Raw genomic sequence first — 13,224 nt, 5'->3', positions numbered from 1 at the left:
AGTTTAGTTTGAGGCTCTGCTTTTGCTGAAGATAAGAACACTGTGCCCTCAGATGATGGGACAAGGAAGAGCAGACCTGCCCCTAGTTTAACTGAGTCCTGCAGGTGCCTCTGCTGTAGGCAACAGCCAGTGACCCACATGACACCGGCTAGGAGGATGCTCCTAAAACAGCCCCCCGGCCTGGGTGGACTATCCAAGATCATAGAGGCACCTTAGGTTTTATCAAAATAGCAAAAACTTTTTTTTCACAAACAGATCTCTGAAGCTTATTTCTTTAAAAGCACCTTTATGAATTAAAAAGTAAAAATTCAAAGGAATGTATAATATTGTATTAAAAAAATCCAACCAACAGCTTTTAGCTGAGTCCATTTAGCCTCTTCCTGCACTAGGGCCATTGTCTGAGAAATGCTATTTCCTGAGAACAGCAAATGTCAGCAGCTCATCCCTGACAAAAAGACAACAGCTCTGAGGTTCTGGACTCGTGAAAAAGCCTTCAAGGCTGGGTAATCACAAAATCATCCACCCCAACCAGGACACCTGGGAGGTGACAGGGCCACTCCTTGGGCTGGCTAGTGTAGCCACAGGCACAGACATGGACTGGGCCAAGTGACCCCAGGGTAACAGCCACCCTGCTGGAAGGGGCTAAGGCAAGTGGAACCAACCTCATCCCCTAGAAACTGGGGTCAGCCACCTCAGCAGGGCAGAAGTGAGACTGCTGTGGCCCCTGCCCCAGATAACCTCCCCACGTGTCACTCCAAAGGCCCCTCATTCCCCACCTCACTGTTCTACTTCTGACTCATAAAACAGAAACAGAAAAAAGGGGGGTTATTTTTTCATTTTTTTTTTTTTAGAGACAGGTCTTCCTATGTTGCCCAGGCTGGTCTTGAACTCATGGGCTCAAGTGATCTGCCTGCCTCAGTCTCCCAATGTGCTAGGATTACAGGTGTGAGCCACCATGCCCAGCAAGCATGTTTTTTGGGGGTTTTTGTGTGTATCTGTCTGTTTTTGAGGCAGATCTCTGTCACCCAGGCTAGAGTACAGTGGTGCAATCTCAGCTCACTGCAACCTCTGCCTCCCAGGCTCAAGCAGTTCTCCCACCTCAGCCTTCCAAGTAGCTGGGACTACAGACGTGTGACGCTATGCCCAACTAATTTTTCTATTTTTTGTAGAGACCGGTTTTGTTACGTTGCCCAGGCTGGTCTCGAACTCCTGGGCTCAAGTGGGCATCCGCCCAAAGTGCTAGGATTACAGGCGTGAGCCACTGTGCCCAGTCCACATTTCATTTTTTAACATGGTTTTGTGTTAACGTTAATGTAATATCTAAAACCAGCAACAAGGAAATCGAGAAAAACTTGGGATTTTGATCACTGTACTTACAGTAAACAAAGAGTTTAATCCCCAAACGACATCCTGAAATAAAAAAGAAAACAGAAAACAAGTTTCAGGCCATTGTGCACCTGTATGCATGTGTAAACCCATGATCAAGAAATATGCATTGTACTGTATCAAAACCTGTCTTCAGCATGGCTTGTTTTTCTCAAGATAGAAAATTAAAATAACTGTCTTCAAGTGTAACAACAAACTCTGGAAAATTCAAAGAGGTGAGCAGTCTCAGGTAGTGAATATAAAATCAAAGACAGCATCAGCTGCCCTCCCAGTCAGACCTGACAAGCCTAATCCTGCACGACAGGGCCCGCAGGCCAGTGTCTGCATAGGGGCTCTACCTTGAATCACCTCTTAGCTGTTACCACCAAATATGGTTCTGACTTCTAAAAAGTCACCTTCAAAATAAAGTCTGTTGTTTTTACATCTACTGCCCCTTGTGGTCGTAGGTAAGTTAATTACACCTTATCCTATTAAGTTTTCTTAATGATTTTGCGTTATTTAAAGAATAATGGAAGATTCACAATTCAAGGATCAGAGATTTTCATTAAATAAAACTGAAAGCCAGAGTTGTTCTATCTGTACTGACTTGCCATCTGTGAATCACAAATTCATTCTCCATTTTCCTCTTCATCAACTCAAGAGTTTCGTCCTTTTTAGGCCTGTTCTCACGCTCCTCCCCTACTCTTTGCTAGTTGGTAATTTTATTTGCCCTTCTCTGTTTTCTCTAGTCCATCAATCCATCCACCCACCCATCCCTGACCTTCCGATGTGAGCCAGGCTTAGGGTTGGAGTGTGGGTGAAGGTGAGCCCTCAGCCTGAGGAAGGGGGATGGACAGGTGGGCAGGTCAGCAGGCCAGCACTGCTCACGAGACGTGTTCCCCAGAGCACCCACCCTGGGAGGAGAGGCTCCAGAGGCAATGACAGCCATCTGAGCCCCAGGGAAGCAGGAGTCTGCCAGGGAGAGGGCTGGAGGAGAGGGCCGCCTTCCAGGTAGAGACATGGCCTGCAGAGGGAAAGTTTTGAGAGGGAAGGACATTTCTAGAGCGTGGGGAGAGGCTAAGAAAAGGGTGTGGGTTGCCCATGGTGGCAGAGACTACAGCTTGGAGGAGCTTGGTCAGGACTGCATGCAGTCTGCAGTGTTCCCTGATGCAGGGCCAGGGCCAAAAGCCCCTTCCTGTGCTGTTCCCCTAGGGTCCCTGCTTGGTGTTAGGTACCCAACACCTGACAGTCTTCTCTGGCCATAGGGAGTGGTCTGCACATCAATTTGCTGCTCTTCTCCAACACCTAGTGGCCAGAAGAGCTCAAGACATTCCTGTTGAATGAATGGTGGCCATGAGGTTTCCTATGTGGCGAGTGGTTTGGCGGTGAAGCCTGCAATTTGGGCTCCTATCTCTGGTTCTAGAATGGTGACTGGCAAAGCCAACAAGGATGCTCATCCAGCCCAAACTGACTGAGGTCAGTGACTGGCTAAGTAGCCCAGGCAGCAGGGAGAAGAGGAGGCAGGCTGTGTCTGGCCATTGGTGTGGATGTGATAGGCAAGGACATGTGCTGCTTTCTCAGGAGGCTGGCTACTGCAGGGAGAGGACCACAGGGACAACTTATGATCAAGGCACAGACTCTACCTTTAATGTTCTTGTGGGAGCCCAGCCAGTGCCATCAATCGAATGTTCTCTCAGTAAACTGAAAAAGACAGACATACAGTGGTTAGTGAGGAGCAGCCACAGGTGCCTACACACTGCCGACTGGTCCTCTCGGTGCGTATTTTGTCTTTAGGCCATGCAGGAGAACTACTTTTCATTAAACCCACCTTTTCCTCTGTGGCTTCTCAGTTTCCTCTTGCTGAGGAAGGTATTTCTACCTCCAAGGTTATATACATTTTCAAGTATAACGTCTTGTGTTATGTTTGTCTATTTGTTGTAATACTTGACATGGAAGTTTTAGGCAGAGGAAAAGCATGTTTAAAACAACACACAAAGAACATCTGTCAATTTAATGTTCAGAAAATGACAATGGTGGCTGGGTATGGTGGCTCATGCCTGTAATCCCAGCATTCTGGGAGGCCGAGGTAAGGTGGGAGGATCGCTTGGGTCCAGGAGTTTGAAACCAGCCTGGGCAACACAGTGATACCCTGTCTCTACTAAAAATTAAAAATTAGCCAGGCATAGTAGTGCACGCCTGTAGTCCCAAAGGTAGGAGGACTGTTTGAGTCCAGGAGTTTGAGGCTGCAGTGAGCTGTGACGGCGGCCCTGTACTCCAGCCTGGGAATAGTGTGAGGCCCTGTCTCCAAAAGACAAAAAAAAAGAAAATGACAATGGCAACAAAAGAAAAAAAAAAAAAGAAAAGAAAATGACAATGGCAACAAAATGACAACATGACAACAAGAGTAACTGAAGCTTAAAGCTTATTATGTGTATGTCAGGCACAATCCTAGGTGCTGTGCCATTAAATTCACTTAATGCCTTTAACCACCCGTGAAGGAAGGACCACTGTTTCCCTGTCTTATACAGGAGGAAACCAAGGCACAGAGAAGACAGGCCCAAGGGCACATGCCTCATGAACAGTGTTGTTCTTCCAACCCAGGCAGCTCATGGGCACCGACATTCTGAAACACTGTTGATGCAGGTTAACAACAATGGGAGCTCTCAGCGTATGACATTTTAATAACTGGGTTTTTTTTTTTTAAGTTCAAAAGAAAATGCTTGAGGATAAAAGATTAATGCACAATTCTGAATATCAATCACTTCTTAGGTGAGGGGCCCATGCTCAGGGAAGGCACACCAGGATTCAGAGGTCCGGTGAGGCCCCATTTCTGAAGCTGGTACCTGAGAGTCCTGGTCCTGACTGTCTATCAGCTGTAAGGCACACCATATACTCTCATGGAAATGATCGTTCCAGTGCTGACTTCGCAGCACATATGCTCAAATTGGGATGACACAGAGAAGATCAGCATTTTCACAATAATCTCAAAAAGTAAAAAAAAAATTAAATAATTTTAAAGAGATTAAATGATCATTCCATACTTCAAAAAAGTATAATTTATTGCCAAACCTCCTTCTGGAGATAAAATTACTTTTGCATTTGTTGAATTATTGTGCTGTGGCTTTGATCTGCACATAAAGTATCAGGCTGTATAGGCCATAATTGTTACCTCTGATAAACTTTTTTGAATTAGAGCATGTTTAAATTCACGAAAGTCAATTTAGATCAGAAGAAAAATATGGAGAGTTTGAGTCAAAGCTATAATCTTAATTGTCTATGAAGAGCAGTTAAAAAAACAGATAACTAACCTTAAATTGACCATTAAAATTTACTTTTGCCTTAAAAAGAAAAAAGGAAAACTCAAATCACATACTCTACCAACTGGGTGGATGTCTTTCTACCCGATAGAGGTACTGGTGACTTGTGGATGTGAATCGTCAACTTCTGAATACCTTTTTTGGGAATCAAGTCAAATCCTAGTGGCTACATTTTGTTACTAGAGTGGAAGAATTATTTCTGATCTAGCTAATAATTTTCTTATATAGATCTTAATGCAACCTTCAGTTATATATTTGTCATTTATTTGTTGAATGCCCGTTTCATCCATAAAAGCAGGGAATTCTAATTCCTCTGCCAGTGCCTAAGCTCAATCAACATTAGCTGAATGAAGGAGAAGGAAGCTCACCCTGAGCTTTGCTGTCAACAGCACAGCCAGAGCAGGAGGGCTTTGCATGTGGCAGAGTAGGGAATGGGGAGGCAAGGCCGGCCCCAGCATGTGGTGGCCACTGGTCTGGGCAGCAGTGAGGCCCATCAGGGGTGCAGTGCCCCCAGTCACTGAGGAAGTTCTAGCCTGGCCTCACAGAGGACAGTCCCAGCAACAGCTCAGGAGACAGAGACACTCGGCTATCAGAGATGTCATTAAGCAAGGAGACAGAGGACACCCCAGGAACTGTAATAGAAGCTTAGGCTCTAGGAGAAGCTTCGACTGAGCTCTTGACCTAGGCCCTCCAATCCCACAGACATGGAGCCTCTGACCTTGTGTCAGAGCAGGGGAAGTGTCCCTGCTGGAACAACAAGGTGGAGCCAGGGCAAATCTCTCTAAAAGAGGACGGTGCTTCTGTGTGCCAGAAATGAAAGGCCCGTGGAGCACCAGGCATCCATCAGTCCTGCTGTGGGAAGGGCCTGATTAGCTGCTGTCCAGTGGTCACCACAAACCAGAAGTGTGGCTGGGCTTTTCTTTCCCTTTATTCAGGACACACCATAAAGCTGCCACTGGACACTGTCTGCTTTTCACTAACAAGGTGGTCCCTGTACATCAATCTGACACATTATTTCCTTAGATTAAATCCCTAGAAGTGCAGCTGACAAGTCCAAGGGTACATACGAGTTAAAGGTAGTCTACATGGCTGAAGGACCAATGAAAGGTGTGCAAATATACACACCCTCCAACGAGAGAGCCTGCTCGCTCTCTATCACACACTCCCTGCCCCACCACCAAGTATCTACCTTTGTGCCTGCCAATCTGATAAGTGGTAAGCCACACCTCATGGTTTTCTGCACCTTTCTCTGGTTACCGATGAGAGTGAACATCCCCTTAGATATTTACTGCCCACTTCTATTTCTCCTTTTATGAATCACCTGTTTGTAGCCAATGCCACATTTTTCCAGAGGAAGTATCCATCTTTTTTTAATGAATAGTAAGGACTATTTACATACCAAGGATTTTAATCCAGTTGATCATTTCTCCTTCCATTTTGTGTTTTTAATTTTTATGTGGTCAAATCTGACAATCTTTTTCCTTGAGACGTCTGGCTTTTATATCAGGATACCATCTGTTTATCCTTATCAGGCTTTGCTAATCATCTGATTTCCCAGAAGATGGCAAAAAGGACGAGAGAGGTTCCTATTCTGCACCCAATTCTGACTGAGGCAGGGGTAAGACAGGTAAGTAGAGTATGGCCCCCCAGAAAGTGAGCCAGGTGTCCTCACAATCACAGGAGGAAGCGGGGCAATGGGGGCCTGGGCCAAACACATTTATAACCTGCAACCAAAGACGGTGGAATTTTAACATTTCAATACGCAAAGGACAGATACTTCAAAGAGAAGATGCTTTTTTAGAAAGGCATGCCTGGTAAGATGTATTTTTAACTATCTGAAAAATGAGGCTGATACTGAAGAAAGGGAGCAGTATATACAAAAATGAAATGGACAAATGGGCACTAACTGTACTTGTGAAGAGAAAGGCGTCCTGAGGTAAGATTTCCAGCAGCCACAGTTTACACATTTCCTTTCAAAGGTGATTAGTATTTACTAAGGAGAGAGGAACGAAAGAAAAGAGATACGGAGGTTGAGCATGAGAACTGACTTAGGCCACTAATTGCATTTCATGTCAAAAGTAGGAGAAATGTGCTAAGAAAATACGTTGTGCCTACTTTCCAAACTGGCTAAGTATGAGGCACATACGGGTCAAATACCTAGCCTAAAGTCCCACAGCTGCCCCGGGTGGCGGGGCGGGGGCAGCAAGCTGGACTCAGGTCCAGGTGGTCTGATATCAAAGCCCCTGCAATCAATCTCGCTGCCTTAAAGTGATGAAAGGGACAAAGCGCAAAAAAAAAAAAAAAAATAAAGCCCAAACGTGAAACTTACTTTAAAAACCAACCAATCCACCCATACATCTTTTCCAGCAGCCTTAGGAGGAGAAATCACTGATCCCTGATGTTCTGCCCAGGCCAGGGACCGGGGACACAAGTCACAGCGGACACGAAACTTTAAAGTAAGTTTTTAAACTTACTTTAAAAACCAACCAATCCACCCATACATCTTTTCCAGCAGCCTTAGGAGGAGAAATCACTGATCCCTGATGTTCTGCCCAGGCCAGGGACCGGGGACACAAGTCACAGCGGACACTTAGGCTGCCTGCCCTAAGTGCCCTGACACCTATTAGGACCATTTTGGTAGAGAGAAGGCAGCTTAAATACAAGTGCCCAAGGTTGTCTTAAGCCCGCTATCTACATTTTTTCTCCTGGGTATCCATCATTAATCATATTTTCTCATCTTAGCTAAAATCAGCCACATGGAGGGAATGTGGTCTCTCATTTAAATAGGGGGGAACAAGGCAAGGGACCCCAAGGGTCCATCCTGGGCAAGCAAGGAGCCTGCACTAAGAACTTGGTAGGGCTGTGGCCCCCAGAGGGCCACGAGAGGACACTGGTCTGGAGGCAGAAGGTAGGGTAGGGTTTGGGAGCAGGCAGGCAACCGCAGCTACTTCAGCTGAGTTCAAGCTCATCCTAATCTTGGGCATGCCTCAAAATCCTCTCTCAGAGGAGACAACATGTTTAAAAGCCCAACGCTCACAGGTGACACTCACGAATGTAGAAGAAAGAAAAGACAAGAAACTTACCTCAGACATATTTCCCCTGTCTCTGTGATGTTGGGGTGCCAGATCTTGGTCAGGCATTTCACTTTGGGAGGCTGCAACACAGAGAGAATGAGAGATCACGCTGACAGTCTCTGCAAATCACATATCCAGGCCAGAGCCTTACCACATACCCTATCTAGACGCTTGTTTCATGGCTTACTCAGCGTGTAGTTTGACTCGCTGAGCATGTGTTCAACCTTGAATACTGGCTCACCTCACCCACGAGGCATGTGTTGATGGGCTGCGTCCACAAGGGCTAGTCTCAGCAGCAAAGTCTACCCCATGGGCTTCTGAGCACCTCTCTACAAGCCCCAAATGTCCTGCCAGCTGACAGAGCTGGTGACTAGACCTTTGTCACCTCCCACATCCCCTGGGTTTGGGACTGCAGGTATCCACAGTGCACTCTAGGGAATAGTTCTGCATCCTCTGGGCCCAAATCCAACCAGAAGCCCCAGATTCCTTTGCACTACAAGTTACTATGGCTTAAAGTTACTGCTCCTTGCAAGAACAGCCTGTTCCCTTTGCTGGATTTTTCTGAAGATGCTACTGTCACATACGTTTTCCTAGATGAAAGCCCTAGTCCACTTAATATTTAAAGGAGAGAAAGAGAATGAAAATGAACTTGTGGAGATAAAGTATATCAACATCATTTATGACTTGGCATGTTTGGATAAAGTTCTTTTAAGATTTTTCTAGGTCAGGCATTGTGGCTCACTTAGGGAGGCCACCTAAGAGAAGAAAATATAATTAACAATAGATGCCCAGGAGAAAAAAAATCTCAGCACTTTGGGAGGTCGAGGTGGGAGGATCGCTTGAGGCTAAGGGTTTGATATCAGCCAGGGCAATATAGCAAGACCCTGTCTCTCCAGGAAAAAAAAAAAAGAGCTGGGCATGGTAGTTCCTGCTTGTAGTCCCAGCTACTCAGGAGGCGAGGTGAGAGAATCACTTGAGCTCAGAAGTTGTACGCTGCAGTGAGCTATGATCGCACCATTGTACTCCAGCCTGGGTGACAGAGCGAGACCCTGCCTCCAAACCAGAAAACCAAACCAAACCAAACCAAACAGATTTCTCTGTTACAAAGGCAATCCATACTCAAGAGAAAAGGACAACAGAAATGAAATATGTAAATATATAATAAATTATGCTGTCTTTCACTTTTGCTTTTTATGTAAGAATATATACACTCCATCAAAATGCTACCCAGAAATTATGTGACACCTGAAGTACATGTGTTTTATGCCTCTTTTCTAGGCCACACACATAGTGTGCATGCAGCATACTCATTTTTCTTTATAGAAGAAAGCTGTGCTACATATGTTTTAGCTATTTCTGCCATTGTTTCAGATGGTGTCCTGCATTCTATGGTACACCTGCCCGAGTTTAACAAGCACTTCCCTACCTCTGGGCCCCCAGGTTGCTTCCTCTTCTCCCAACCCTGCTCTATCAATGCAGGGTTCATCCTGGATGAAATGTTTCCTCAGGATGAAGCCCAGCAAGAGGATCTGCTAGTCAGAAACCCTAGCTTCTGATACACTGCTCATGTTCTTCAGAAGACGTGACACCCACCACCCCCACAACCTGCAGTGAGGGAGAGGGCCTCTTCGCCAGGACTTCCCACAGCAAGGTACCCTTGGTTAACATGCAGAAGTGTCAAATCACAGGATCTCATCAGAAAGGTCATCTCAAAAAGGAATCAACCCTTTGTGAAATGGGTAACATTTTCCCCGTGTATCATTTGCTATTAATTTTTATTTATGATGTTTTCTGAGGAGGTTATTTTTGTAATCAAATTTTTATCTTTGATGCCATACTTAGAAAATACTTCACCATCCAAATATCCTCTTTAACTTTCTAGTAAACTTTTATAGTTTCATCTTTTTATTTATTTCTATAAACCAAAAATACTTTTTCAACACTCTAATGAGCATTGTTTCTAATTTCAAAATACCACAAAATCAGTAGATTCCAAAAAACTGATTAAACTGACTGTGCAAATCCACGTGTCTGAGGACAAAGAATTTAGGTTCAGAATGAGTTTAAATAAATTTCACATTGTGCTTTTCTATAAATAAATGGGAATGTATTTAATAGAAAGGAGCAACTGCATCTTTCCCTTCCACTGAGGCATTTGGGCTGCAGAGGGAAGGTCAGACTGCCATGAGGGGCAGGGCTGTGTGCCCCCGCCTGGGTCACGGGATGGTGGCAGTCTAGTGCTAGGCCGAGTCACCAACTCTGTTTTTGCAGGAACCTAGAAAATTGGCAAACTCACTCTCCCTCCCAAGCAGGTGCCCCTTCTGTGGAGGCCCTCACACATGACCACCCAGCCTGGTGCTACCACATCTCCCAAAGGCTTGGGGGTATTCGCCCTTCCTCCTGTCCCCTTTACACCTTCCATAGTTTGACGTTAACACAGGTACCTACTTTTGTCAATGGTCCTCTTAACTGTGGTTCCAGAACAGAGGGCAAAACTCTGCACCTGGCTTCTCGCACACATACTTTCCAAACTGAATTAGGCCCCTAGCCCCTTCCCCCCAACCCCAGTGGCCCACAGCTAGACAAACAATGCCCAGCCCTCCCACATTTCCCCTCAGTGCTTGGCACGGCCACCATCACTCACTCTGCCAGGAGTCTAATGTATGACAAATCTGGCCTTTCAAACCAATAGAGAACTGGGTTATTTGGTGGGCCACTGGCTACCCATTTGGAAAAACACAGTGTTCCAGATGCATTAAAATTAAACATAAAAGAGAATTATAGGAGGACTAGAAGAAAATGTAGATGACCATCTTGGGGTCTGAAGGCTGCTTTAAGCATTTCATAACACACAAAACTCAAGCAGTGAAACAAAAAAACAAAACTTGTATAGAACAACAACTAAAGACGGCAAATGCAAAACAAAGAATTTATAGCATAGCTAAAAAACCTAAGAAAAAAGTTTCACATACTTTGCATGTAAGGACTCTAGTAAACCTAGAAGAAAAACAAATATTCCCAATGGGAAACATGGGCAAAAGACATAATAGCAGCTCATAAAAAATATAAACAGCTAATTAGTGGGAAATACTATTCAGCATCCAACTTAAGAAATGAAAATGCAATTGCTTGAACCCGGGAGACGGAGGTTACAGTGAGCGGAGACTGTGCCACTGGACTCCAGCCTGGGGGACAGAGCAAGACTATATCTCAAAAAAAAAAAAAAAGACAACCGGATATTAAATGAGATACGATTTCCTCCCAAAATGGCAACAACAACAAAAAAAAGGCAAACATTCTACCTTGGTAAGTGTTTAGGGAAAGGGAATTTTCAAACACTGATGGTGAGGATGCCAACTGACATTCCTCTTTGGAAGGTAATTTAATAGGATTTATCCAGAACCTTAAAATGGAGCATCAATTACTCAATACCCACAATGCCATGTCTAGGAACTGATCCAGAGGAAAGAGGCAGACAGACATAAGATGCATGCCCCAGACTTACCTCACAGCCCTATTTATTCTGGGGCAGCAGACCACAGCCTACAGACCAAATCCAGGCTGGGACTGTTTTCACATGGTCAAAGACTGGTTTTCACATTTCTAAAAGGTTGTTGAAAAAACAAAAAAGAATATGGGACAGAGACCATATGTGGTCCACAGAGCCTAAAATATTTATTGCTTGGCTCTTTACAGAAAGTCTGCTTTATACTACAAAAGGTTGGTCAGCCAGTGACCAATGATAAAGGACTGGTTTAAATGACACATCATACAAGGAAGTACTCTTATTAATGATGATGCAGTCGTGCACTGACTGACATGAATGTGTACGTCCATCATATTATGATGGGAAAGCCCCGAGTTACCAGACTATGTGTAGCATCACCCCACTGGTATGTAGGATTTATACTGTCTGCAACAGACATTAAAGAGTCATGGTGATCATCTCTGGGTGGAGAGATTACGGGTGATTATTATTCTATTTTTGCATGGCCGTGTTGTCTCAATTCCCTACAAAGTCTGATAATTTCATACGAAGAAGGTGAGTGGGAGTTCAGGTGTCACTTGTGGTCGTCATCACTGCTATTCAACAAGTGTTTCTGGTTCTCCTCCTCCAGGGCCCACGGCAGGACAGTCCCTCCGGGCTGGCCATGGTCATGTTATCTGATTTGGCCAAAAACATGTGAGGAGACGTGGTGTCTTCACTTCCAGGAGGAAACCAGAGCCAAGAACAAAGAGCAGTAATCCTTTCTCCTGCTGCAGCACATAGCTTCCTCCAACCAGTCCTGACTGACACACCCGTGGGCTGTGTGACACCACAGGCCAGCCAGGGTCTGGGCTAAGGCTCTCTGCTCCTCCAAGGCATCCCCAGGCCACGTCATGTGCTCCTCCTGAGGAATAGCCGTCGCCCACATCACTATCCGGGCTCCTCATTATCATGTCAGCGTCTGTCTCCCCAGAGACTGAAATTCTTAAAAGGCCACCAAGTTCCCATCCTTGGCCCTCCAGTGTCTGACATGGAGCCTGGCACAATGTAGGAGCTCACTCAATGTCTCTACATCCGTTTGGCCAGTTTCTAAATTGACAAATTACAAGGCAAGCTTTAGGCTGGGAGTTAAACTTCAGAGGCAAAGGGACAAAAACACACAAAAAATTTGAATTTTAGCTGCTGGGATATTGGGTGGGGTGGGGGATTCCAAATAGACATTTTTCTTTTAAAAATTTATTCTGAAATGACGATCGACTTTATTAAAGGTTTTCCACATTCACAGTCTTAATAGACCTTCACTGCAGGAACTATAACTCTTAGGAAAAAAGTCCTTATGAAGTACAGAAATTGTGTCAAGTCAGTCGTGGCAGTGAAGCAGAGAAGCATCTGAGAAGTGCCAGCCCACCCCTAGGCTCCGCACTGGCCGCCGCTGTGTCCGCTCTCACTGACCCACGCGGCGCCTTCAGAGTGTGCCCTCACACTCTGTCCTGAATGCCCGTGCCTATGTGATCTTCCTATGCTGGCTGAATTATTTCATCTCTTTTCTACACTGTTAAGTTTGTGGGGGGCAGAGAGAGGGGCAACCACTGAACAATCTGTGTTTTTTGCCTAGCATGACAGGCTACACATTGGAAATAGTGTGGGCAAGACGGCTGGCACTCTCTCAGGGCTCACAGCCCAGTGGGAAAGAGATGCTCGGGAGAGTCTGTAAGCAATGATTCATTATAAACATGGCAAATGCAACTACTTTTGTGTTCAACCAAGTACCGCACCCTAATGATCTTCTGGAGGGTCCCTGATGGGGACACCAGTGATACACGCTGGCCCCTAAGGAAGTTGCCCCACGCTTGCCTGAATGAGAGGCAGACAGGAAGAAAACATGAGAAGGGGACAGGAGGCCGGGTGCAGTGGCTCACGCCTATAATCCCAGCACTATGGGAGGCCAAGGCTGGTGGATCACTTGAGGTCAGGAGTTCGA

At 45.4% G+C, this 13,224-nt stretch overlaps 1 protein-coding gene across 6 annotated transcripts in view; it reads right to left on the bottom strand.

Moving 5' to 3' along the window:
* The window catches only part of UBE2F (ubiquitin-conjugating enzyme E2F (putative)), an 80,464-nt gene that overhangs the window by 8,994 nt on the left and 58,246 nt on the right, over positions 1–13,224 (bottom strand). For all 6 annotated transcript variants that reach the window (XR_001006110.1, XM_011980305.1, XM_011980307.1 and 3 more), the window contains 3 exons: positions 7,766–7,836; positions 3,009–3,066; positions 1,378–1,410 (listed from right to left, as the gene is read on the bottom strand). Coding sequence is in view for 5 of the 6 variants with exons in the window: in XM_011980305.1 (XP_011835695.1) it covers positions 1,378–1,410; positions 3,009–3,066; positions 7,766–7,836 (162 nt within the window). In the remaining variant the exon portion in view is untranslated. The remainder of the gene's footprint in view (positions 1–1,377; positions 1,411–3,008; positions 3,067–7,765; positions 7,837–13,224) is intronic.

This window comes from Mandrillus leucophaeus, unplaced genomic scaffold (assembly GCF_000951045.1).
Source record: "Mandrillus leucophaeus isolate KB7577 unplaced genomic scaffold, Mleu.le_1.0 Scaffold21, whole genome shotgun sequence".
Lineage (NCBI taxonomy): Eukaryota > Metazoa > Chordata > Mammalia > Primates > Cercopithecidae > Mandrillus > Mandrillus leucophaeus.
Note: the sequence above shows the minus strand (reverse complement) of the source record. Positions and strands in the feature narration are given on the sequence as shown.